This window comes from Tiliqua scincoides, chromosome 4 (assembly GCF_035046505.1).
Source record: "Tiliqua scincoides isolate rTilSci1 chromosome 4, rTilSci1.hap2, whole genome shotgun sequence".
Taxonomy (NCBI): domain Eukaryota; kingdom Metazoa; phylum Chordata; class Lepidosauria; order Squamata; family Scincidae; genus Tiliqua; species Tiliqua scincoides.
In genome coordinates, this window is record NC_089824.1 from 165,487,267 (window position 1) to 165,515,090 (window position 27,824).

At 43.3% G+C, this 27,824-nt stretch overlaps 1 protein-coding gene across 7 annotated transcripts in view; it reads right to left on the reverse strand.

The window, feature by feature from the left end:
• Window positions 1-27,824, reverse strand: part of PTPRF (protein tyrosine phosphatase receptor type F) — a 182,558-nt gene that overhangs the window by 49,881 nt on the left and 104,853 nt on the right. For 3 of the 7 annotated variants that reach the window (XR_010794327.1, XM_066624232.1, XM_066624230.1), the window contains exons 8-13: window positions 24,633-24,938; window positions 22,208-22,401; window positions 8,591-8,617; window positions 5,582-5,699; window positions 1,924-2,502; window positions 1,338-1,435 (exon numbers count right to left, since the gene is read on the reverse strand). Coding sequence is in view for 6 of the 7 variants with exons in the window: in XM_066624232.1 (XP_066480329.1) it covers window positions 1,338-1,435; window positions 1,924-2,502; window positions 5,582-5,699; window positions 8,591-8,617; window positions 22,208-22,401; window positions 24,633-24,938 (1,322 nt within the window). In the remaining variant the exon portion in view is untranslated. The remainder of the gene's footprint in view (window positions 1-1,337; window positions 1,436-1,923; window positions 2,503-5,581; window positions 5,700-8,590; window positions 8,618-22,207; window positions 22,402-24,632; window positions 24,939-27,824) is intronic. The other 4 variants (XM_066624233.1, XM_066624231.1, XM_066624234.1 and 1 more) reach the window with 3 other exon arrangements.

The following is a 27,824-nucleotide window of genomic DNA, read 5'->3' on the forward strand; positions in this document are numbered from 1 at the left end:
AGCAGCCTCAACTATGGCAGTCACGCCAGAATTTATGAAGCCCAAGCTGTGCGTCAATCTTGATGATTCATTAGCTGTCCCAAGATCACTCTGACCATATAGCATTAGGAAGGAATCCAAAGAATTAGGCTTTTATGACCAAACTCCCTTCATACAATTGCTGTCAAGAATACTTACTGAGGTCTATAATGTTGCTAGTAAGGAATAACAAGCACAGTGGCATACTATGGTGCCTACTATATCATAAAAACCTCTTTCCTCTGCCCTTATTTTAAAAAACACCAAAATAATGCATGTTCAATGAGAAAACTGAGCGGTTTTGCCTGGAAATTCAAGGGTTCTGGCTATGAATTACAGTCTCCTGTGAAGGGGCCCTTTAAATATGACCTACCTGCACAAGAGCTATCCTTTAGTGGTGGCTCTCATGTAATTGCTTTAATATTTAAATTACCCACCCATGACAGAAACTGATCACATTTGTCCTGACCATGAAATTGGCACTCCACCAGGCAAAGAGAACTCTCACAATTTGGACAATGCTTAAAAGGTCCCCAAGATTCTTCATGATCAGTAAGAGGACCAAGAAGTTTCACCTAGGAACTCAAGGGTTCTGGACTGGTTCTTAAATGACTTAGCTACCTGAACATTTACCATATTTTGGTGATCTGGAGCAGTTTCTCAATGTTTGTCCCCTGCTGTACCCCTGCTCGCATTATTCAATTATTGGAAGTACCACCAGAAGTAACTGGCAATGATGTCATCACCAGTTATTTCTGGATTGGGAGGCAGATGCAATGTAAAACACCAGTTAGAGGTTCAGGACGGATGGGAAGACTTTTTTGAGTGCACAAGAAGAGCATGCTGGAGCTCAGCCTGCGAAGCTGAGCCTCCTACCACTGTTTGTAGCATTGCTTTGCAAGTCTCACTGCAAGGCAGCAGGGGTCTGGGGGTCCCATGAGTACCGCCAAACACCACCTCAAGTGTGTGTTAAAAGTAACACTGGTTGAGAAACAGTGATCTGGAGTAAAAGAGAAGAATAGGAGAAAGCCCATGGAGTTTTTTTTTATTATAGCCAAGACAAGAGAATGCCCAGGCCTCTCAAATCCTGACCCCAACCCCTGATGTGTCTTCAAGTTTGCCTATCTAAATGAGGTATTCCTTAAGCAAAACGTTGGTTGATGATAGCAAAACCCCAGGCTTGAGCACCGCTTGAGGAACATTCTCCAGTTCCACCCAGCTGCTTTTATCTAATCACAGCCAGATTGGATTCCATCTGAAGGAACCTAGTCACTACCACTTGGATCAGGTCCCTATTTGTAACTATATTATTTCCTTACCTTGAAAGGAACTGCAGATTTGTAAGAGTCTGGCACCTCCCAGCTGAGTAGCACTGATGTTTTCATCACTGCACTGACACGAAAGTTCTTGGCAAACACTGCAATTAGAAAGAGAAACAGTAAGCTACTAACCAGTATCACTGTCAGCCCTTTCACCTTTCTCAGAAACAAAGGAAACAAGCAATTTCAGAGAGAAACAATCAGTGCTTTCATCTCAGGAAGAAACCCAAGCTTTTCAACCAGTTTCCCAGTCTCTGGATACACAGGCAGAAAATTAAAAGTTAAGAGAAAGGCATCTCTTTCTACTCTGAGCTTAGGACCATCACCAGAATCAAAAGGTTGCAGTTACTAGGAACTAGTTCTTCAGAGAAACTCCATTGTAAAGGTTCACAGCAAGGCCAATGCGTCACAGTTCTCATGCAGAGAGGGAAAGTGAGGAGTGTGCTTGAAACAATAAAAGCAATCATGCAACCTCCAGACACCACACCCCCAATGATAAGCCCAGTGAGGCAAGGCTAACTAGGACATCTCTGACACATTTTCTGACTTTAGGGTTCAGTATGGGATCAGAGCATGAGGTGCCTACCTTGTTCCATTGGCATCGTCCTAGACTGAATGCTGGGGCTGAGGGGCCCAGCTCCCTTGCTAGTGTGGGCTCTAACTCTGATGTCATAGGTTGTGTCAGGTTTGAGGTTGGTCAGAGTGATGCCCATCTCCTTAGTAACATTAGTCAGGTTCTGGTGGCTGTTTATATCTCTATAAACAACTGTGTAGTTGGTGATTTTTCCATTCCTTTCAGCCAGCACTGGCGGGTCCCAGGTGACTTTAGTGGTGGAGGTGGTGAGCCCCACCACACGCAGATTCTGGGGGAAGCCACTTGGCGCCTCCTCTGTGGTGGTGATTTCCTTCTCAAACTCCTCCCCAGGACCAGCCCTATTCTTGGCAGATAACTTGAAGATGTACGTGGCACCCTTGTACAGGTTGGTCACGGTGTAGTGATCGTCATTCTTCTCAAAGTGAATTATTTTCATCTTCTCCTCATCAGCACGTTTGTACTGTAGCAAGTACCCCAGGAGCTCCCCGATCATCTCTTTGGGTGGGTGCCAATTGATCAGGGCTGTGTTCATGGATGTGGTGCTGATCATCATCGTAGGCTTGCCTGGGACTGTGGGACAAAAACAGGTGACATGCTGTGTATGGGAAGGTGAGCAAGCTCTGGCCTTTTGCCTATGGGAGTTGCTCATCTGGGCAGGCTTAGAGCTTAACTACATGTTGAGAAATATCAGGTGGTATAGCTAGGGTTTGGCATTTGACCAGTCAAATAAGAGTTGGCCAATTGACCAGTCAAATGTTGTCAAACAGCAGTCAAGTATTTTTATATCATTAGCTTTTCAGGACAATATATATCATCCACCTTTTATATTTATGCTAATTATAAACACAGGTTAGTTGTATTGTGAAACAAATTAACTTAAGAATTGTAATTATAATTTTTAATGTTAGGTAAGGTTTCTACACAGATGAACAATTCTCTGAACATTTTTTCTCTCTGACTTATCTTGGAATACCAGGGTCTGTCTACAGTTACAAACTAAAAACAGAAAAATAAAATTAAAACAGCAACAAAGCAGTAAAACAGCAACTATCAAAAACTAAAGTCCTTTTTTTAAAAGCTGTTGGCTAAGAAGGCAGCAGGCCAATTCTTCAAGCACAATCGGTTTAGTTCCCTAGTTTTTGCAACAAGCAAAATGGAGCCATGGGCAAACCTAAGACATTTCCACTGACGGTTGCCTATGTTCCTCCTCAGAGATGCCTGCAATAATAAGGGCTGACCAATGCTAAGTTTGCCCCCACACTCTGTCAAGTCTAGGGCAAGCATCTCTCATTTCTGCCTTTGTTAAAAAAAAGTGACAATGAAAATGGAGAAAAAACTACTGTGATATTCTTGGTTTCATGTAAGGTCTGACAGTATTTTACTGTGGTCAAATAACAGGCAGTTAACTGACAATATTTGACTAGTTAATAGATTGGCATGACAACCCTAGATATGGCCCTTCATGAACTGAACCCCTCCAGACTGCATATGGAATAGTTGCTGTGAATGCCTGTCAAGGAGATAAAGCAGGGTGCAAATTTTAAAATAAAAATAAAATTTCTCATATTTGAATGATCTCCCACATTAAAAATGCAGTGCACGCCCAGCATACTTGAGAGAAGGCTAAACAAGAAGTTTTTTCACACAGACAATATTGAAACATGCTATCTGGTACATGCAACTTGAAGTGGTTCAATGCAGGAAGAACTGAATTTCTGAATGTGTAGTTTTGGTCCTTGATCTTTTCAGGTTCTACAAATATTTCATTTTAAAAAATCCAAATTCCATAACAGAAAAGACAAATTCTGTGTCTTGATTACACAAGTATGCTTAATAAATATAGTTCTTGCAGCAAAACTCGTTTTCTCTGGCCATGAAATATGTAAATACTGGTTGAAAATCTTGTGGTGGAAGCAATATGACTGCAAAGGACTGAGGATGACAAAAGACAAAGACTACAATTCCAGTTTACTGCTAAATATAATGTGTGCATCTTGGCAAGATTCTGCAAGAAATCTGTGAACTGCCATATGTGTGAAAATTTCTGGGACAGCAGAACTATAGAATTTGTGAGTACTGGTAATGCAGCAGGTCAGCAGGCAATGCCCTAACATTTACAGGGTACTAAATCTTGAGATGAATTGTTTTAGCAATTAGCAGCTATGAATCACTTATTCTTCTAGTATATATAAATACTGAAGCAATTCTAATCTCAGAACAAAAACTAACCATTTTAGTGGAAACTTGCCAGTGTTTTTGGGGATATTGGTCTTCAAAACCACCTTATTTCTGTCTTTCAAATGTCAACCACCCCCTGAACCCTAGCATTTGCAGAGAAATTAGCATTTGCAGAGGGTGCAGAGAAAGCTGAAGTGTAAGCCATTGGGCTGGTGAGATGATGAAGATGATAGGTACTGTCATAAGTTAAAGAAATCTGGGCTCTAGCATGAAATGTTGAAGAGGTACCCAGGCTCAGAACGGGAATCTCAGCTAGTTTGATGCAGGCATTTTTCTTAGCAATCTTTATAATTTCAGCACCTGTACAAGCTGTTGAGAGAGCATGGCATGCTGTTTGCAATCAAAACGCGCTGTGTTTGAGCTGATGAACTGGTTCCTGCTAGGAATGTTGATGTGATGGCTAGGCAGCAACAGGATTCCAAATCTTAAATGTGTAGTACAAATTAAGGGTTGCTGCCTTCAAAGCTTAACACCTGCTGTATAAAATGGATGGTTTCATATCTCAGTTCCACCTATAACAGGGATACATCCGTCCCCCAAATCAGGTGGGATTGATGTGCAAATCCATCAACTGCAAAACAATTTAGAATCAGTACTGCACCAAGATAACTGTCATCCTGTGCTGGATTGTATCTCACAGGACCTATTCACAATAGTATTGCAGAGGTGGGCTGAGTAGATTTGGCTGACTTATGATGAAGCTATTGTGTGAATGCCACTTAAGTATGGAATGTGCAAATAGATTTCACTTGTTTAGTAAAGTTATGATGGCAGGTAGGGCAAACAGAGCATACTGTGTATCACTGCACAGAGCAAGCCAGGGAAACACTGACAAGAGGAAGAGCCAACTTAGTTATTCTGACACCAGTAGGAGCAGAAAGAAAACTCCAAAAATAAATTCCCATGGAAAGTGTAACCTGTGTGATCAGACTCAGTGACGATCACTTTAAGACCAAAGAAATTAATAGAGAATAAGTCTACCAGCAGCTATTAACCATGACAGCTATATGAACAGTCTGTGTGGCGAGGCAGGTGTAGCTTGGAATTCTATGCACTTGGGATAAAACAGGTGATGGTAATGGCTTTGCTGCTGTACTTGTGCATCTCCAAAGGCAAATGATTGGCTGCTGGACTATGCAGGAATGTTGTAATCTGCTGAAGTGCCCCCTTAAGAAAAGGTTTTCATTCTCCTTTACAATGTAGTTCACTTACTCTTTCTACCAATTATAGCATACCTGCAAACCAGGGAAGGTGGTCAAAAATGCAGATCCTTTCTTCCTACCTGACTACACTGAGGTTTAAAATCTCTGCTGACCCACAACTGTTTAGCTGCATCAGTTATTCAATGGTGGAAATTGCTAAAGCAGACTTCAGCAGACTTTTGCACTGGATCACAGTGCAAGTGGCTCACCTGCTCCAGTTGTAGTAACCACCTTGGCCTTGCTGCGGGCCCCATCCCCTTTAGTGGTATAGGCTGCAATGGTAATCGAGTAGGTAGTTTCAGGTAAAAGGCCTCCTATGACAGTTTCCTGTGGGAAACAAACACCTTTAGCCCTTCTGACATATGAAAAGGAAGTACAGTAACAGGTTCTTTGTGACTGATTCATTTCATTTCAAAGACAAAGAAGGAAGAAACAATGGTCCTGAAGTTTTACTAACTCTGTTTTGCTTTGCATCCAGAGCTTCTCAGACTTACATAACTGTGTATGAGAAGAAGTGAAAGAATCCTCTGCACTAGGAAGACATGTGCCTGCTTGCTTGAGACAGCCCAGCTGGTGTCAAGAGTTGGGAAAAGGTAGCTTTTTGGTCTCTGTTAAGAAGGCCAAGGTGCCTCTGGTAATAAGCTACTTTAGTTTTCTTGCCCTTGCCAGAATGTGCATTCTTTCATTAAATCACCCAACGACATATCCTTTTCTTCCTCCTGAGCAAGGGCTGAAAAGGAGTAGTGGCATTTCCAGCGCAGTTTGGAATGGCCACTTTGCAATGCCACTGCAATGTGGTGGTGATAAGTTATAGTCTACATTCTATACAGGTTGTCCAAAATATAATTCAGAACAACCAAGTGACTACTGCAACAAACACTCCTCCAGTGAAACAGAGCAAACCAAAGGAAGAAGAGTATGGCAGCTAGAGGTGACTCCATCACAACTGAATTTGTCACCAGCAAGAGGGCCATGGGCTACTGTATCACCTTCAATCCAGCAAGAGAAGATTAGCCTGTACCCAACTGGATGTGAAAATGCCTGTTAACTCACCTCTGTGTTCTAGCAATGACTAACTGATCTCCCTCTGCTACCCTTTCCCTTTACTCCCTCTCTTGTCTGTCTTGCCTTCTGGTTTGTAAGCTTGAGCCTGGACAGAGTTCATGTTGTATTTTCATCTGACTGCTAGCAGCATCAAGTACTGAATTTTAATTGCCGAGACCCACTCTGAAAGACAATTTTTCTCTAAAAAGTGGAATAAAAGTATAATTTCTGAAATTGCCAGATCCCAGACAAGCATCTGTTTGCAGGGTCTGGCAGCAAGCAAGGACCTGCAACTCAGTCACATATCCAGGGTATGAAGCAAACAGTCTGCTCAGGTCTGGCTCCACTCTCTGTGCTGTCATACACCTCACCGATATATGGGCAAAAGGTAAAAAAGAGTGCCCAGGAACATAGTGCGATCCCAATAACAAGGAAGTAAAAACTTGTATCATAGTTAACAAGAAGTTAACCACAGTATTACAGAACAGCACTCTGCAACAAAGCTTAGTCTTGCTATTACAGCATGGGCAGTACCACAGTTGGTGAATCTGCAAAGAGCAACTATTTGCCAGACCATGCTCACTTAGACATGGTAATCAAGAGTTTGATTTCTTAAAAAGAATCAGACAGCAGGGAACACGCGGTAGGAACACCAAGGGGAATGCAGAGTATTCTATAGAAAACAAAGGCCAAAAAATGGTTAACACCAGCTCTGCCTCCTTGAAGGCAAGGCCCACTGCTGAGAAGGTTAGAGATGGCTGCAGAGACAAGAAACAGTGGCACAAGACCTTGAGCTTCTCATTAGATCATTTGATGCAGTGAGCTTGGCTGTGTGACTATGGGAAGGCCAACTGTGAGGCACCTCCCTAAAGCTTATTCTAAGTCTCTAAAACCTCCTCCATTCTACCAGCAAATGTGGATTCTCATATGAGATTCAATGAAAGACCTTATTGAAGGCATCCCTCTCTCCATTTGATTTTCCACCATAACTCAAACCATTAATACTGTGGACCACAACACTTGCTGGCAGTTCCTGTGAGGAAACCAAAATGTGATATATACCAGAGAAGAAATCTGTGCAGCAATGGGCACTTAGAGAAGGATCTCTTCCTAGGACTTGGATTGTCAAAAGTACAGGGCACTTTTTAAAAACATTCTTCCAGTCACTTCAGTAAAACCAGAATTGTAAATTAGCTTCCTGTGTGGTAACCCAGGTAAGGTACAATATTTATTCACACATACACTGAACAAAAATTATTTCATTGTTCTCATTTGCAAGTTCAAATTAACAAACACCAATCAGAATGACACCAAAATCAGAGTATAAGTAAGATTCCCCTTTCCACCTGGAGTTTGTGTGAATGAGCAAAATCAAAGGTAATAAGCTGATACTGAGGAAAATGCTCATACACACAACACTACAGGCCATGAACATCCCCCAAAGGTGTACTCATCACCATAGTCCACACAAGAGAGAAATTGTCACACAGGAGAAGGCATGCCACTGGAACAGAGAAAGGTTGAGGGAGGCAGGAAAGAGAAGGTGGGCTTGGGGAAGGAGATACATCCCATCCCAAACAGACATAGGGCTGTCAATGCAAACCCCTTTTAGCAATATCCTTCTGCATAAGAGGGAACGGAAACCACAGCAGAGTATGTAACTGAATCACTCTCTCCTCAAAGGTAATTTTCAAGCTTGTTCCCTCCACATTTATATTTCAAAATTACTTGAAATAAATTGAATTTAACTGTTTGAATATGATTGTATTCTTATTACAGCCTCTGTTTCAACCAAAAGGTCACAGCTGAGAGACCAGGGCATTTTTCATGACTGGGATCAATGAGGTTTAAAGATTATAGATCTGAGTCTGCCTTACAACGAGCTGGGCCAAGGACTGCGAAGAGCGGGCTGCTCCCCCCGCATGTGCCTGAAATTGCATCGCAACAAGCTGGAAATACAGATTATGGAAAATGTCAATTGCTTTTCTGCATTTAGCAGCAATCTAAATGCCAATTTGCTCAGGATTTGCTGTTGGTAGAAGCTCCATGGAGCAACTCCCCAGAACCATTTGAGGACTGGAAGGGATGTTTTGACAGCACTATGCATGCAGATTTCACAAGATGATCCTCAGACCCTTCTGATCCAAGCAAACACACTCACAAATGGTACTTACGTGGTCAATAGAGTCCTTAAACCTCAACTGATGGGGGACAGAAAAGAGGAAAGAAAACGGATACAGAATTTTAAGAGATGGCTTCCTTTTAGAGACTGGCAATGAGAAGACTATTGATATTATTAACACATGTACATACATGATTTGGCACTAGCTGGCACTAGCTGGAAACAAGTGTATGTACTATTTGTATGTACTTGTATATACAAGTGTATGTATACAATGAGCACCTCTTAGAAACCCCATTAAGTACTGCAACTCTTTAGAAACCCCATTAAGCATTGCAACTTTCTTTTTCTTCCCTTCCCCACCTGTACACAGTTATAGTGAGAGAGAACTTCGTCCTCCAAATTTTTCAAAAGAGCTAAAGTTCCAATCCTATGCACACTAAACTGGGAGTAGACCCCTTTGAACACAGTGGAGCTCCAGTCCCAACAAACATGGACTGGAATGGACTGTATATGCACCAGGTTATTCAAGATGCTGTTACATCTGAGTTGACGAGGCCAGCACTTCCCAAACTGACCAGGGTCATGGTGCCCTTCTGGGCACTGCCATCTTGGATTCTGAGAGATCTCACAAGATGGTGGCACCCATCTTCCCAGTTCTCCTGGGCACAGCCATCTTGGATTGCATGATTCTCATGAGCCTTCACAATCCAAGATGGAGGTGCCAAGGAAAGCCAGAAGAAGAGGCCACCAGGAACATCCCATAACAAGCCTGTGAGATCACTGCAGCACTTTCAGGTGCTGTGGCGTATAGTTTGGGAACTACTGGCCTTGGTCAATTCAGATTTAGAAAAAGCGTCTTGCTACTGTTAGCAAATAAAAGATGGATTGGCTAAACTGGGAAAAACGCATCGAAACATAACATGTCAGCTCTCTTGGTAGATAACAGATACAATCATAGTGTAAAAATGTCACTGAAATGTCATGGTGAAACTGCGCTCCAGGGCCCTCAGTAAGACTGCAGGGCTACTTCTTGGCAGAAACCTTCTAACTAGCATTCTCAAGTTTCTGTATCCCTCTGAATTCCTATGACAAAATAAGCAATAGCTGCATGGGTGTCCAGATAAGCTTCCTTGGGAACCAGCCAGAGAAACAGCTTGCTCATCACCATAATCAATTTTTATGTCTGTCACATTAGCAGAGTTACTGAATTTCTTGCTAAGAGTGCATTTACCTAAAATGTATGTTATAAAGCAAGAAGATTTCTGGGTAACACATTCAAGCGCATAGCATTTACTCACCTCTATGCCTTCCAAAGAAACCTTCTCATATTTTGAAGACAGGCTGATGAGAATTCACATCTACCCCACCCCTTGCAAACTAATGGCCTCATGCTTTTGAACTATCAGGCCCCAGAGTCTCTTTATAGAAACTTGCTCTGTAGCAAATAAAGGCCTGGCAACAATGCAAAGCAGCCAACACAAGCTGAAGCTGTTGTTCAGTGGTAGAGTACCTGCATTGCATGTACAAAGTCCCAGACCAATCTCTGGTACCTTCGGATAGGAAAGATTCAGGTCTGTAATCTGGAGAACTACTGCAAGTCAGTGTTGACAGTGCTGAACTAGGTGGACCAATTACCTGGCAGTATAAGGTAGCTTCCTTCTATTTTTACTACAGGTCTCCTCCACTTTTCAAAGAGCTCTTTCAACACATTTCAATTATACCCAAAGTCATTCATTCAATGCATGCTCCGCACTTTCAATCTCTATCTGCTGTTCTAAAGACTATAATTGCCCTTCCCATGTTGATTTGCATGACATGGTGATTCAAATTGTTTTGGGGTGTGTGTGTGAGAGAGGGAGAGAGAGAGAGAGAGAGAGAGAGAGAGAGAGAGAGAGCCAACTTTACATCTGGGTCTATTCCCATTCTGGAATGCATCAATGAGAGTCCATTTACAAAAATCTTTGTGTGACAGCAGGAATTTGCAAGATAAAAAAGGTGTTTGCAATTTGCTAGCTAAATAAGCATTGGAAGCAACATTTGTAAAGTAAAAAAAGATCTGGTCCCACTTTTCAACCATTTCCGCTTTTCACCACTGCTCTGGTTCATAACCTGCTAAATGAGCAGGGGACGCCTGTATCAAAAAAATTAAGAAGCAAGTTTCTAGGCCAATCAAGTTCAAGGGTATCTGTCACAGCAAGCAATGCTGCAGACTGCTTTTGTCTGTAGGAAGAAACACCCAAGTCTTCCAAAAAAGCAAAGTTTCCTGCAAATACAGGCATGCCCCCTTATCCACGGGGGTTCCATTCTGGAATCCCTGTGGATAACTGAAACTGTGGATACAGGCAAACGCCCATCCCATGTTTCCAGGGGCTACCCTCCCAGAGGCAAGCTCTGCTCCCCTTGCCTGCGGAGGAGTCTCTGACCTCAGCAGACGCCGAGAACATCCATCCCTGGCCTCTGCTGAGCTCAGACTAAGCTCTGAGGCAAAAAACCCCGCAACGTCCGGTCTCACTGAGAGACTGGAAAAGATGTTTTTAAGGCCTTATAAGGCATTGGGATGTCCTCAGCCTCTGCTAAACTCAGAGGCCCCTCTGGAGGCAATGTGCATGCTGGGGGGGCCCCGACCCGATTTGTGGATACAGGATCTGCGGATATGGTCCCTCCTTACTCATCGGACAGAGCAAAACCGGTCCCAGAAGATCTGTACTTATGTACAAGTTCAACTTTAAGAGTTTTTGTAATCCTGTTTTTCCACTTCAGGAACATTTAGTTTAAAATCTAATGATTGTCCATTTCCATTTCTAGTCCCATAGTAGCATCTGTTTTAACGTGCCCATTTTATTGTGTTCTGTGAACATTCTCTTGTATACAAAACTATGCTTTAACAAATGTTTAACCAACAGCTATGCCCACGTCTATTTTGCACCTGGCTCTGGTTGGTAAACCTCAGTGTTCTAATAAAAAAACTCCAGTCAATCCCGCAAGCTTGAAGTCTGTTTAGACTTCTCCAGACTGATGTGACAGAAGTGCAATGCAAATTAGAGCCAAATTGGGATTCAACTAAGAACAGCTTAGTAGCACCAAATGGCATCCTAAAGAGGCAGCCTCCAAAAACTCACAAAAAAATTACAGCATAGATGCATACAGTAAAACACTGACACACTGTAGGAATTAAATATATTAAAATATCATAAACAAATCAATGTGAACAAATCAGGCAAATAAGTATACTGCTCAGATACTGCAGGAAAGCCAAATAGATGATTTCCTAAAGGGGCAAATAAGAAACACATGAAGTAAACCAGCACAATGGTGATACATATTCAATCTTAACTAATTTTTATAATGGTTCACTGGCATCTTCAGCATCTCTGGTTGCTTTCCAGATCAGAGAAACCCCTAAGGCACGAGTATGTCTCTGAAATATATTCCAGCTAAATGCCTGGATTTATGAAAGAGTCACCTGCAGAGAAAAACACTTCTCTGCTAAACTAGCCCAATTGCTTCTTAAGTATTTAGTGTTGCTGAATAAGACAAATGGATTTTAGGGAGCCAGTGGCCTTAATAAAAAAGATTCAGTTGCTGCTACTGCTTGGGAGCAGTAGGATGGTGCAGGCAGAATGAATGCTGGCAGCTGGTATTTATGTTGGCTGCAGTGCCTTTACGACATTTCATTTTAGATTTCAACATGATTCTCTGTAGCCACTGTCTCTCTGACCACGTCTGCAGTTCTAGTGAAAGTGCTGAGACGTGGATTAGTTGGATCAGACCTACCCTGACATTTATTTTTTCTTCTGTATGCAAACTGTTGCTGCAGCAAAGCTCTGCCCTAGACACATACATGTGTGATGAATGCATAATCATTCTTCATATTAACTGTCAGATTGTTTTGAGACCAATGAATTGCACATATATCTCGCTAATGAAATCAAGTCAAATAGTTACAGAACCTTCTTCCTATGCTAAAGGAAAGGTGGTCATATAGGAATTCTTCCTCTTCATTGCCACATTTTTGTGCTTGTTATGTGATGATTTGCACCTTTTCAACTATCCTTTACATATTACCTATGGATATGGAAAAACTGGGAACATGGTTGGGGTTTTGTGTATTCTGTACCGTAAAATATTCAAATTCTGTGTCTAGGAAACTTAAATTCAAGATTATGCATATTATGTTTGCTGGAACAAGCCTGAATAATTCATGACTGTAATATTTGGACTTCTAATATTCTAATATTAGAATCTGGAATATGCTGGATCACGGTTCAAGTGGATAGTGAAGCACAGAAAAAAATGGGCAGGGAGGTGCAAATGGTTTAGAAAACATCTGCCCTAAATAGTAGGGGCTAAATCCAGCCCCCCACTTTTTACTACTGAGTCTTTTGTAGATGCTTCCAGAACAAACTGATGTTTTTTTTCAAATACAGAAGGGCTAAAAATTCCTTTTTCAGTAAAAATACAGTTCTGACTAATCATGAATCTCAAGTTACATGTCAGATTTTTCACCCTCTCAGTTCATGCACAGATGTTGTGTGCCTTTCTGGAAAAGGTTAGTATTCAATGACAAGTAATCACATTTCTGATCAGGTCCTTTCCCCAAAGACAAGTTGTACAAGATAGAGGAACAAAGTGTGAACACAAACCACATCAGGTCCAAGGATGAACTGCAGTGGGACTGGCTTAAGGCATGAATCAAGCAACAAGTACTGTGAAAAATATCTCAGGACAGGCAGGTGGGGGGGGGCAGGCAGTTCAAGCAGGGAAAGGGGACCGTACTGTTCACTAGCAGTTCAGTCTGTGTTTGAGCAATGAGTTGGGGAGCTAGGCCAGAAGTAGTAGCTTTACACTGGAACCTTACAGAAAAAAAGAGAATCATGGCTGCTGCACATCAGGGCACAATAGAAAGAGGGGAAAAATAGCTTTGAGAACTGTTGTATTTATTTAATATGTATTCCCAATATGTTCAGGTTTGTTAGAGCCTATGCAGTGAATTGGTCTGGATAAAAAATATTCTTTGAAAAAGATAATAGCTAAGCATGTTGGGAATACATATTCAAGAAATGTTTCCATTCTGGCCAGGGCTGGCCCAACTGGGTCCACCACCCAATGTCACCCCTTACTCATCACTTGCAGGGCACACCTGCCCCCCCCCCCAGCAATTTACCTCTTCACTGTGCTCTGTCCTCCCATGGGGTTTAACATTTAAAGGGGTGCATTCCCTTTAAACACTGTGTGAGGAAGGAGTGCTTCACTATCTCCTTCTCTCACTCTGCCCTTGAGCAGGCTCTAAAGGAAATGTGTTTGTTTAAATTCCATGTGAAGACAAACACAGGGAGGGACAATGATTATTTGATTCTTGCTCACTATTAGAAAACAGGGAGCAGTTCAATTCAGCTTGTGTCCACAGTGGGCTGGAGGGAGGCAGCAGCAGACTTGTGGTTAAGGACACCCTGTATCTGCGACCCCTATGCTCTCTCTACTATCTGCCACTGATGCAAACCGCATCAGATTGCTTCATGGCTGGGCTGCCCACTGTTCTGGCAGCTGCTGTTTTCTTATGCCATCAGAACCCTACGTGTTACCTGAATCCTGTTTAGCTAGGAGTTACAATGCCATCCTTAGCCATTTGCTATAGTGCTGCTACAGTACAGTAAGACAAAAGTCCAGCAGCAACTCCTTCAGCAAGCTGCCATAATGGTTCAGAGAGTAAGGCGCCTGGATCCTACTGCTAGAGACACTGGTTGAAGACCCCTCTAAAATTATAGGAAAGGCATACATGGTCAATTTGTGCAGGAAACAACGAATCATGATCCTAGTGCACAAAGAAATTAGGAAGCAAAGAAATACACATAATTCGGTTTTTGTTTGTTAAAAATGCATAAAAACCACAAAACACTACATTTTTGGTGTAAAAATATCTGGATAAAAACACAATACACTGCATATGGGTGTTTTATGATATTTTCCAGAAATTAAAATAGATTACGGGGTCCCCCATATCTGTGGATTCTGTATCTGCAGATTCAGTTATCCACGGATCTGTTCTGCCCCCCCCTGCACATACTCACCCCTGCAGATGAAGTGAGCTCTGCTCCCCTTGCTTCTGGAGAGCTTTCTGAGCTCAGCAGAGGCCAAGGATGTCTATCCCCAGCCTCTGCCAGACTCAGACTGAGCTTTAGAGTTCAAAACACATGACTTCAAGGAGAAATGGGAAGTGACTTTTTAATGCTTTATAAGGCATTAAGAGTACTGGGGAAGCTCCAGAGGGTTCCCCTGGAGGGCTTCCCTGGGCCTCCTAATGCCTTATAACAGTGGTTCTCAAATGTTTAGCGCCAGAACCCACTTTTTAGAATGAGAATCTGTCAGGACCCACCGGAATTGACGTCATCAAGCAGGAAACTTTTTAAGAATCCTAGGCTGCAATCCTGCCCACACTTACCCAGGAGTAAGCCCCATTTATTATCATTGTTAAAAGCATATACATGATAGCTTGTTACAAGTACAGGTCCAGCCTATTTATACACGGATTTTTTATACACGGATTTGACTCAACACGACTGGCCCCTGCAAATGAGAGGAATGTGCTGATCCCTGGAGAAGGGGAAAAGTGCATCCCTTTAAAATCAGTTTTAAAAACTGAACAGTCCTTTAACAATAGCGTCCTTAATGAGGGGGGGGGCAGGTGGCTGACAATCCATCAATCCTTCTCTCTCCAGCAGACCCCTCCCTTCCCCCTGAGAATGTGAAAGAAAGCACTTTGCATTGGTGAACGGAGGGGCTGAGTGAAGCTCCTTTCTAAGCTCTTGGAGGATGACTGATTGATGGATTGTCTTCTTAATGACTCTTATCTTACATCACAAAGGTCAGCAAGGCTGTTTTTCAATCACCTGAGCAAAGAAACTTTGTTTTTTAAATTGATTTGCTATAGTATGTTTTTTGCCATCAATGTGAATACTTGGAAAGGAACCCACGCGAATAATGAGGCTCAACCTGTACAGATCTGTAACACTTCCCCAATGAAGTCACATACCATGGTAGCATCAAGTCTAATATGTTAAAATAAAATATTGAAAGGAATGGGGACCCACCTGAAATTGACTCGCAACCCACTAAGTGGGTACTGACCCACAGTTTGAGAAACACTGCCTTATAAAGCATTAAAAACACCACTTCCAGTTCCTCCATGAAACCAGAAGTCATGTGTTTTGAGCTCCAAAGCTAGCCTGAGCCTGGCAGAGGATGGGGATGGATGTCCTTGACCTCTGCTAAGCTCAGAAAGCCTCTGGAGGCGAACAGAGCTCCCCTTGCCTCCAGAGGGGAACGGCCTGACCCCTCCCAGACTGCGGGAACAGGTTTTCACCAATATCCGTGGTTACAGCAAGGAATCCCCGTGGATAAGGGGGCACGTCTGTACTGTTCCAGTTAGAAATAATACTGTGGCAGTATCTGCTGACACTGTATCACCTATTTCACCTACTTAGCACATTTTTAAAGCAATTATAATTTATAATTATAATTTATTAAAATGTGCCCTTGGAATAAAAATGCATAACACCATAATTTGCTATTTTAATCAAGAAATTTTGGAAAAAAATCACACACAAAAAAACACCCCTACACATAAAATACTTGGACTACAGCACTCTGAAGTAAAAAGATGGGCCCACAGTGAAGTGCATCCATTGCTCCGATTGGCCAGTAAAATACCAACTTTGTAACAACTCCATGGTCATCCCCGACCTCTATACAGTGCAATCACAGAGCACAAAGAAAGACACTGTTTAAAGTACTGGAGGCTGGCCATGTATCTTGCTGCATAGACCTAGCCCAGTGGTATTCAAACTGGGTCCTGGTTCCTTTCCCCTTAAGGGGCGAGGGCAACCAGGAGGCACTTGCAGGGAGGTGCACTTGCCCAAGCCCCCTGCAGCCCCCCTGGGGCACGGGGAGCCCTGCGCGACCTTCGGCAGGGCTCCCCGGGTCAGGGGACAGCGGAGCGATCGTGCCCCGCTCCGCTAAACCAGAAGCGGTGCGCAATCGCTCCACATTCCCTTTTGACCGGGCTGCAGGGACTGGGGTGCACCCTCCCTGGCTGCAGTGTGCCGGGCGCAAGCGCCTGCAGGGCAACTGCACCAAGCCCCTGCAGTCCCCCTGAATGGCGCAATCCTGGGGATCACGCCGCTGCCTCCCCCCGCCCCTGCAAAGACTTACTGTGGGATTCAAACTCCCTGTGAGTTTGAAAACTGCAGACCTAGTCTATTGAATTTCTTCTTTGGCCAGGATAAAGCATTCAGCAGGGGATGCTGCTAACTGGGCATATGGGTCTGCAAAGGCCAGCTATATAAGGACGAGCCCAGAAACTAAGGAATATGAGTTTAATATCAGTTGGGTGTGGGGCCAATCATATTGCAGCAGTTTGATTTCTTTGACATCATGCAATCCAACAGTCAGTAGGATCATCTGGTACTCACATTCAAAATGTCAGAGAGATGATAATCCATGCATACCATGCTCCAAATCATACCTGTGCTAGGCTAACACTTTTAAAAACACAGAAAGGATGATTGTGGGTGGAAGGGGAAACCCTTCCATTACAGGGTCTTAATGCCCATTTTTGGCTCTAAATTTGTGTTAAGGGTAATAAAGCCAGGCAAGCTCTAAGGATAAAGCCATGCTTGCCTGTCAATGTAAGGCACACCGATGGAGAGCAGGATGGAGTCTATTTGTCAGCTGGAAGCAAAGATACAGGGTAGGAACTTACTTAAGTGTAAAGTGCTTTGACAGGGCAATCAGTCACAAGGTGCAAACAGTAGAAGGGATAGATGGCACTATTTTAAGCTTTGCTTATGCTCATTTAAGACCTGGGAGCAGGAAGGCACTTGAATGGCAAGGGAATCCTCCCTGTCCCTCAGAGAGAGGGAGAGAGAAGAAAATGATAAAGCAATATATACCAACAAGATTTTTTAAAAAAACCAACAACTCAGAGAGATTATCCCAAATAGTCAGTGACAAGTATTCTGAGCTGTGAACAAGAAAAGCAAAATCAAGCAGCATAAAGTCCAATTATGGAATGAAGATAATCCCATGAAGAACTATCGGAGACACTTGCCATGGCATTGGTCCAACTCAGGGGTTCCCAAACCCCGGCCCTGGGGCCACTTGTGGCCCTCAGAGACTCCCAATCCAGCCTGCAGGGAGCCCCCAGTCTCCAATGAGCCTCTGGCCCACTGGAGACTTGCTGGAGCCCATGCTGGCCTGGTGCAACTGTTCTCAGCATGAGGGTGACTGTTCAACCTCTCTCATGCAAGCTGCGGGTCAAATTTTCTCTCTGCTGTTTCACGTCTGAAGCAGCCGTGGCAGTGAAGGAAAAGCCAGTCTTGCTTTTTGCAAGGCCTGTTATAGGCCTTGAGCTATCACGAGATCTTCATTCATTCATATAAGTTCCATCTCTAATATATTCATTTACGTAAATTTATTCAAAATTGAAATGTAAATTAACTGTATTTTTCCTGGCCCCCAGCACAGCATCAGAGAGATGATGTGGCCCTCCTGCCAAAAAGTTTGGACACCCCTGGCCTAACTCAAAGTGTACAGGAAAGTGGTGCAAGGCTCATCATAGGCAGAAGCCCTATTCTACATGAGGGGCATAGTTCAAGCAGGGCTGGGTGGAGTAGGAAAAGAAAACAGTCAAGACTGATAAGCCCTGAAGTGTTACTGAATTAAGGGCGCAATCCTGACTTGTGCTGGCCCATAAGGCACATTTGCACCTCCTTGAGAGTTGGCTGGGCCGATGTGTGGAGGTGCGCTGGCCCACAGCGGATGAATTTAGTCTCTGCACTGATGGAGGGAGCAAGTCTTGCATCGGCCGAGCTTGGCCAATGCAAGGGTCTGTGGAGGGCAGGGAGGAGGCGGGAGGGAGTGCTCCAGGATGGGGAAGGGTGGGGAGCAGGAGATGGGGCTAGGATCCGGCTATTATGCAGGAGGTGGCACAAGTCTGGGGAGACCCATAGAGGCTGCAGTGGCTTATCCGGAGGTAAGGGGAAGAATTTCCCCTTACCTTTGGTTGAGCCACTTTGCAGCCCTACCTTGCACCGCATACAGTGCAAGCCTCCTAGCTTGCCTGTTCCAGCGCAAGATAGGATTGCGCTGTAACTAACTCTTGAAAGTTCATCCCACTCATAGGCACATGACCAAGGAATTTCAGTGTTGACAGAATGATAAAAATAGCACTGCAGCCATAGGCAGAGTAAAGGAGCGGACAATGACACTGGAGACAAAGAAATGTTGCCTAACTGCAAAGTCCAGAAAATTTCTCCAAATGGGGGAAATAGGTGGCTCCACAACAATGTAAATAAGTGTAAAGTGATGCACTCTGAAGAAAGAAATCAAAATTACTGCTTTGGGCTTTTAGAAAAGTGGTATAAAAATCTTTTAAACAAACACTGACGAGTTCCGTCTGTGACAGTTCAGGAGAGAGATCTTGGGGTGCTGGTGGATAGCTCAAAGAATGTGCCGACCCAGTGAGTGGTGACTGTGAAAAAGGTCAAATCCATGCATGGGATAATTAAAAAGGGATTGAGACTAGAATGGCCAATATTATTATGCCATTGCACAAAGTGATAGTAAGGCTACATATGGAGTACTGTGTCCACTATGATTGCTACATCTCAAAAAAGATACAGAGAAACTGGAAAAGGTGCAGAAGAGACAACAAGATGATTCATGGGCTGGGAAATCAATCTAAAACAGCATTCGCCAAACCACAGCCCGCATCTGGCGTGACGCTGAATCCCTCCCCACTGTGAGCAGCACTTCCTGTTCCGCCACACTGCTCACAAGAAGCCCTCCGATCTCTGTCACATGACCCTCTGCGCAGTCACGCCTGCTCAGAAATCTGGGTGCAAAGCCTGCTGGGAATGTGGGCTACGGACATGACTGTCAGTGAATTGTGGTATGGTGATAAGAGGAGCTTCTTATGAGCTACACAGCGGAATGGTAAGGAATGATCAGAACAGAGACCACTTTAGCACTACACAGCGGATGCAAGTTTGGCAACTGCTGGTCTAAAAAGAAGGCACCTGAGGGGGTGATATGATTGAGACACATAAAATTATGCATGGGATGGACAGAGTGGATGTAAGAAAGTTCTTTCTTGCACACATCCATTAAACTGCCTGACAAGACAGTCAGAACAGACACAATGAAATATTTCTTCATCCAGTGTGTTTTTAAACTGCGGAACTCCTTGTCACAGGATGTTGTGCAATTGAACTTTAAAAAGGGATTAGACAGACTGACAGAGAAAAAGTCATCACAGATTACAAATCATGATGACTGTATGCAGCCTCTATGTTTTACAGGCTTCCTATCTCTGAATGTCAGACTGAAGGGAGAGGTAACAGGATATAGATATCATGCAGTCTTCTGTTCTCCCAGAGGCATCTGTTGGGCCACTGTGAGATACAGAAAGCTGGACTAGATGGGTTATTGGTCTGATCCAGCAGGGCTGTTGTTATGTCCCAGGTCCACCTTCAACATGGCAAATCTGGCTAACCATGAATTTGCAATGTCTGAATACAGCTTGAATACACTTTCACTCTCATTCAACCTCAACAATTGCCTTCATTGTTTTTTCTCTCAGGGTTGCCTTTAATCGGGACATTTATTTCTCTCCTTCCTATCTAAAAAGATAACGGTTGCTTGGTCTGCTGATTCATGGATTACCTGCCCAGCATTCTCAGAGAGTGCAAGTACTGCCACAATTCTCTTCTGGCTCCCTGGCTACCCTCATATATTTTCTGTGGGTTCTGATTTATTATTCAATGCTGCACTCTGGTTCTCAACACAGGAGTTAGTTCACCTGTCTGTGCTTGTAGTTTTTCCACCAGTTTTGTTACCAGCCAAGAACGCTACCCATATTTGAGATGATCCTCAGTGCCAAGCACCTCTCTTTCTATTTAGATGCTCCCCCCCCAGCTTAGTTCGTATGATTACACAAAAATCTTGCTGCAACAAAAACAAATGACTGGCAATCAGTGTTCTACTGACTCCACCACATACCCATAAGTTCAAAAGAACTGCAAATGCAAATGTCTTGGTAGAGTAGGAATGGAACCTCTTACTGTAAAACTACCAACAAATTTACCCTCTGACTGGAGAATAAGATGAGCAGAGACTGAAAACCCTGCCAGGAATGGCCATAGACTACTATACAATGTTGCAACTTTTTGAAGCACATGCAAAGAGGAACTTTAGCTAGATAGTAATCTCTGTTATACAGGGAAATAGTGATGCAGGGACATGGCCATGAAGGATATTCATGCAAGTATTGCATCTGCATTTGAAAACTTGGTGTTCTGACAGAATGGTGGAGAAATCTGGTCTTTAGGAGAGAGCAGTTTCCTGTGTAGATATCTTTTCTCCTTATAGGCAACATGTTGGCTCAAGAAGCAACTTCAATCTGCTTACTTCATTCAGGGGAGATACTCAGCAGAGGTTACTTGGAACCAAATGTTTAACCTCAAAGACCAAGAGAGCAAAGCAGCAACTTAAAGCTAAATTTCACCAGACTAAAGGACACCTTCAAGGAAACAGGAAAGGCCACTGGGCATAGAAAATGATGATCTAAGCCAGGCAGTGTAGCCCTGAACTAGCATCTCTAGCACCTCCCCTTGTTCTTCAGGACAGTGTTTTAGCTTCCACAGGTTTTGGATTTTTTCCCCCCTTGCACTTTGCTCCCCACTGAGAAGATATAAATGATTCAAGTGCTGCATTCAAGAAACAGATCAATTAGTTAATGCAGCTCTCCAGTAATCCTACTGGGTGCCATTCAAACACTAGCTCACATATGATCACTCATAACTTGCAAATGCAAAGCCCAGAAACTCCAAGCATCTTTTCAGTACAAGAGTATCCCCAAAGTTGTGTTCTGTCTTATCATATGGAAAAATTTCAGCACGCACCTGAAAAGTATTTATCCTACTGTTCATGTCTTCCCTTCAGTGCCAGAACACCTGTCCTACACTGCTCTCAGTGAGCTGGATAACGCAAGCAGGAGTTCAAGCTATGTAAGTCCAATTCATTCCAGCTGAACCCTTTCTACAATGCCCTCCCCACAAAAGAAGGTACTTTTACAAGCTCTCAATTTGGCAATTCATTCCAACAATGTATGGCAAAAAGCCACTATCATGTCAATGCCTGTTATAAAAGGAAGAACCCATAAACAATTTCTGCCTTAGTTTCCAAGGTATCACATTCCATATCAAATGACTTAAGAGTTGGGAGGGAATCCTACAATTTTATTTGGCCCATCTTGGTTCTGTTCTTTAGTAGAAACAGCAATGTTTAATATACACCCATGTTTACATAAAACCTTCTGGTGCAAGGAACCAATAATGTGCTACATAGAAAACAAATTAGGCTTTCCCTAGAATTTACTCTAGTAGAGTCTGCCTTCATCAATATTAATTATTTGGTAGCTGAGTGTCTCTTGGTGAACTCTGGTTGCAAGGTGTATGCCATATGCTCTAGACTTGTCCACAAATTCAGTTTGTTCACTGAGATTTTTAACTCTGTCATGATCAAGGCTCAGTTCAGGTAACAAAAGCCCCTAATAAAACAAATACATGCCATTCTACATATATAAAAACCCACCCACATGTGGCTATACCTGGGACTCTGCTACCATTACATCTTTGATGACAGGAGATCCAAGTGGCTCATTGTTCTCCAACCTCACATAGGTGACTTGGTAGCCTCGTATTTGGCCATGCTGCTTGTTAGAGATGGGTGATTTCCAGGAGACACGAATAGCTGTTGAGTTCACTGACTCCACCTCCACTTTCCGTGGTGGAGCACCAGGCACTGAAAAGAATGCAGGGAAACTTAAGCAGAGAGAACCATCATGTTGCAATTGTCAAGCAGCAGTTCCACGTGCCTCAAAGGATTCTCTAATCTTTACCCCTACACCCATTTTCTCAGCAATGAGAATGTTATATGCAGAGGAAACATAGATAACATTTTACTGTGCACATCATTCTGGTAAAACTGGCACAGATCCCAAGTAAGATTACTTAAGGGAGTGAATGGCACATATCTGTGATCCATACTGCCGGTCTAGACTGTCCTGCTATTCATGCACTGGTGTGAGAAGGTGCAACATGAGCAGCAATGCCCAGATCACTAAGCGCTTCCATCTCTACTGTACATATACATCAGGCAGTTTACTGGAACACACTGATAAGGATGGAACAGGCATTTATATATGGATTGCTCTATGATTGGCTGCTCCATTGCCTCAAGCAAGAGGAAGGGGGAGATGGAGGTTTTTGGTTGCGCTTTCAGCTTACAGAGTGGATTTTTGGTAATAAAGTAAAAACTGACAGCTGCCTGAAATATTTCATTTCCTTGCAGGCAGAAGCATGTTCACAAGCCATTTTATACCTATTTACCATTTGGAAAAATGACATCCTTATTACTCTGGGCTATTGCATCAACTGTGACCAAAACGTTACACAAAAAGATTAGCCTCCCCAAAAGCACTCATCCGCTTATGCAATAGGTCCCATCTAGAACAACCCTTGTCATGCTGCTACTCAGCATTACCTTGAAAGCACAAAACAGTATTTTACAACTGCAGGCCAATTGTATGCATGGTGTCCAAAAGCACGCTTTGCCCTGATTGCACCATGAGGTTAACTGGGGACAGAGAAGAAACCCGCAACAATTCCTCTATATAGCCACATGGCAGGCAGGCTTTCAGCTTCAGGCAACTAGTTATTTTCTGCAGATTTCACTCTTAATTGTACAAATTGCATGAAGAAAAGCGCAAAAGCAATATTAGATGTCATAGCAGGGGGTAGGGAAGGAGACAGGGCCAAATGAGGAATGAGAAAGGGGATCATGGACTTCAGACCAATTTACTACATGAACTTGGACACTGGGTGTCTTTCTTGGCTGGTTATTCATCCTTTCCAAAAAGCAAGTGAAAAGCAGATCTGATAGCAGTGTGGTAACTGGTTAACATCCTCCTCCCATCCAGAGCTAGATGTGACTGAAGCGGTGCCATGACAGTTCTGTCAAGGCACAGCCTTCAGAAAGCTCACCTACAGCTGGCATTAAAGTGCTGAGCCTGATGCTAATAGGAATTGTCTAAGGTTTAGGTTCCGTAGGGTCAGCAGAGGTCACTCCAATTATGGAAGATTGCACTAGCTACAGATGATATTTCAAGATGCAAAAAAAATTCACCTCTTTCCTGTGGTGCTACCTATGAAAAATTAGAAGGTTCCAAAACTGCTCCTGACAGAAAGCTTAGCTAGGATGGCCAACTGTGCAGCCTTCAAACTAATGCAGAGCTTGCTGTGACATTTCTAGGGTAGCAGCTTCCCTCTGGCTAGGGCTTTGCTAAATAAGAACTGAAGCAGACAATTTAGGCAGCAGGACACACAGATGTGCCAGCAACCCTTGGAAGTAGTCAATGAACATTGCTACGCACCACTTCCCAGTATTGCAGTGAGTGGTACAATGGACTACAAGCATGGGCAGCAAAACAGAAGAATACTTGCTGTCATTGTGCTAGTGATTTCCTTTCCCCATTTGCCTGCCGATGCCCCCTCTGGTCTCTGAGGTCAATCAAGATGCATTCTGGGAAGTGCCTCCTATCACTATGAGCCTCCAAGGCAGAGGCTTAAGCTGGCGTGACATAACTGACAGACTTACTAATGTGATGAAATTTTTGCTTCAGATAGAATGCTGCACTGCCCATGTGACAAGAAAGAGGAACAGATTCATATAGACAGTAGGCATTGTGCCCAGCAAGGGTTGGAATTATGGCTTCATACTTATGAACCTCCTTGTGAAACGAAACCTTTATTTCTTCTTGACTGTACTGAGGGGTCTTGCATTTGGGAGAGCCTGAAAAAGTCACTGCCCCAACCTGCTTTTAAGTACATGTGCGTGGAGGGTAATCTTAAAAGGAGGACTTAGGTGAACTATCCTAAGAGCTCGGAGAAACAAACTCAATAGCACTGCAAATTTTACACCACCAGCACAACCAATTAGTCTTTGTTACCTTTAGTCATGGATCAGAAACCTACCGTCTTCATCAGTGCGAACCCGGACAGGGATGCTTTCTGGCCCAGGACCCACGTCTGTGTGAGCTCTCACCCACACTTTGTACTCTGTCCATTTCTCCAGGTTGTTGATCTCCCAGCTGGAGTGCTCATGTCCAATGCCCTCAACCACATGCTTGGTGCTGTCCTCTCCTTCCACCGCCTGGTATGCGATGGAATACTGCGTGATGACTCCATTGCGGCTCTGAGCCGGTGGTGGTACCCAACTTACCCGGATGGTAGTGGAGCTGGTGCTTACACACTTGACCTCTTGGGGTGGGGCAGAAGGGGCTAAGGATAAATAAATGAAGGAAGTGGGGAGATGAAGGGAAATGGTTGGGCAAAAATACACAATCTGTAGGTAGCTCTTACCCAGCCAACAGAACCTCTCAGTATCAAACAAAACTCTTCAGTTCCCTTGGTTGCAGAACATATAGAGAGAAGTTGGGCCTCATGACAGGCAGCTTGTGCCATGCATGGAGTCTAAAAGATGAAATACTGATGGTAGTATTAATCTTACTACAGGGTGCTGAACAGAGAAACCAAAAGTATAAGAATTGAAGAGATGAAATATCAATAGACTATATATAGAGAATAGGAAAATAAGAATAAAGGAAGAATATCTGAAGTCTGAAATGATGGCAATCAAGAAGAGAGTAATATAAGATTGAATGTACTCTTTGAGTAACTTGGTATTGTCTTGTTTAAGGAAGGTGTAGCTGCACTATGTGCACAAGTTGGGTAGCAGCCAATCCTGGAGAATGGGTCTGTTATATCCAATATATACTTCCACATTTGTGAAGCAGAGAATGAATCAAGAGTCTATTAGTGTTACAAGGAGAGCTTATACAGAGGCAGAAGACAACTTGCAAGCCAGACAACTAAGGTAAATGAAAGAGAGAGGTAAACAGTAAAAGAAGAAACCAAACCACTGGAGGAGGAAGCCAAAGTCAGTAGAGGTCTACCAAGCAAAAAAAGACATGGGGTGCCAGAAACAGATACTCAATTATTTGGTTAGGAAGAGTTATTTGGGTTAAGAAGTTATTTGGTTAAGAAGAATTATTTGGGATAAGAAGAGTGCTCTGCTGTAAGCAAGCCTGTCGCTGGCAAACTCCTAAACAGAGATTTTGGAAAGCAAGCCTCACTGAGACAACTTCTGTCCTATTAACCCCTTTTCAAGGCTTTTCAATGCTCCCAGCAACTGGGAAAAGTAGCTGCAGGGACAAGCAGTAAAAGAGACACAGGCATTTTCAATTCTTGATGATGGCTGGGTAAGAGTCATACCTACAATGTTCAAGTACAAAAGCTGAAGCTTAACATTACATGAGGTCAAAATAAAATTCAGCAACACAAGCAAAATCAATGGAAAAGGCACAAGATAGGAATGTTTCTCGCAGCACACTAACATGCACATGTACACACATTATCCACATGTTTTGATCAATGAGCAACACACAACACTCAAATATTCTCAGAAGTAACACCATCACACTCACTATGCTCAAGTTGTGACCTCCCTGGCAGTTCAAGGGTCTGCAATTTATGCAGAGATGAATGGCTACCTGGTCCCTAGTCAGCCTGTTTCAGTGTTTTTATGTTTACAGCAGGATGAGTAGACAGTTGGTCTTCTCAACAGAACTGCATCCTCAGACAAGTGCTAAGGGTGGAAGCACATTGCCCAGGGATGGACACACCAAGAAACAAAAGGCAGAGCACGTTCGTCAAACAGTTTAGCTGCAAGTGTGGGATACTATGAACCTTTCTTTGCGAACCTTTCTAGAGACATTTTCTACAACAGAAAAACTGGTTTCAGCATTTCATGTTAGTGAGGTTTGGCTCTGAAGTTGGGATGGAGTCCTACATTCCAAGTTTTTCCAAAATTAAACCTTAGCTCAGGAACATTTTTCTCTATTTCTGCAAGGTGTTTGCAGTGGACACTTCTGAGAGCTATACTACACGATAGCTGTACATATGAACTTAAGCTGCACGTAACATTAGGTCAATCACTCCTTATCCTTTGCAAGACATCATTAGGAGGGGTTACTTTGCAACAAACAAGGGACAGAGAAGAAAATGGGTGCTTGTGCCCTCTCTTCTCAGATGCTTCTCCCTGCCTCCCTGTTCTTTTTATCCCTGCCTGTGTTCTGGATTGGGTTTACTTTGAAAACTCATGTCTTGAACCCCAGAAGGGGTACAACGCAGCTGGTAGAGAAAGGGTAAAACACCTCCCATCCCTTTTCTGCTGCAGAATGTCCCTTCCAGAGGGCACTTTGCAAAGGAGAAGGAGTCATCATGGTGATGTTACATGTGACTGCAATGAACACATAGTTTTGCCCTGAGCATTTGATGACCTTGGATCCTCAGACAGCCTATGCATACCTGAGGTTAGGAGATACAGCTTCCAGGAAGGGTTGAAGCCATGGCACTTCTTGTTTCAAAATACGAAGCACTTCATAGGGCTAGTTTCATGGGGGTTTCTACTCTTCTCTGTTTTTGTCCTGAGATGCTCACACAGCAAGACTCTTCCAAAAGATAGTTTGGTGGTGTGCTAAATAGATCGATGGTGTGCTCAGATGTTTCACAATCCCCTCTATGAAGCAGGCATCCCAAAGATCACAGTGAATTAATTCCTGCTCCAAATGTTTCATTTTATAGGATGGACATCAAACCAAGGGGGAAAAAATCTTTTACTCCACACATGCCCTGACACCTTGAAGACATGAAGGAGTGTTCCTTCCTTTAGCTGAAAATTGGGATCCCTGAATGGTTAAAGCACCACAAAACTTTCATTTTCCTTACAAGACCTCATGCCCCGTGCACAGACTCCTAGAGTGGCCAAGTTAGTCATGCATGAACTACAGCTTGGAGTTCCTGACATTGCACTTTGCTTCAGAGATTTGTCTGCTCTGACTCATTAATATGATGACCAGGGAAGTGCCCAGTCACTGCCTATCAATACACACACTCCCATCAGTAGCTGCTAAACAGAACAATTAACAGCCTCCGCTTCAGAGTGTGTCCCCCAATGTCAAATATTTATAATGCCTCTGTCTGAATATCATTTCACATCTTCTGCCCAATCCATCCTGCTGGCACTAAGATTCCATTAGCTGAAGTGCAAGTTAAACAGGACTGCTGGAATCCTTATGATTCATATACTAATGAAAGGAAGAAAGG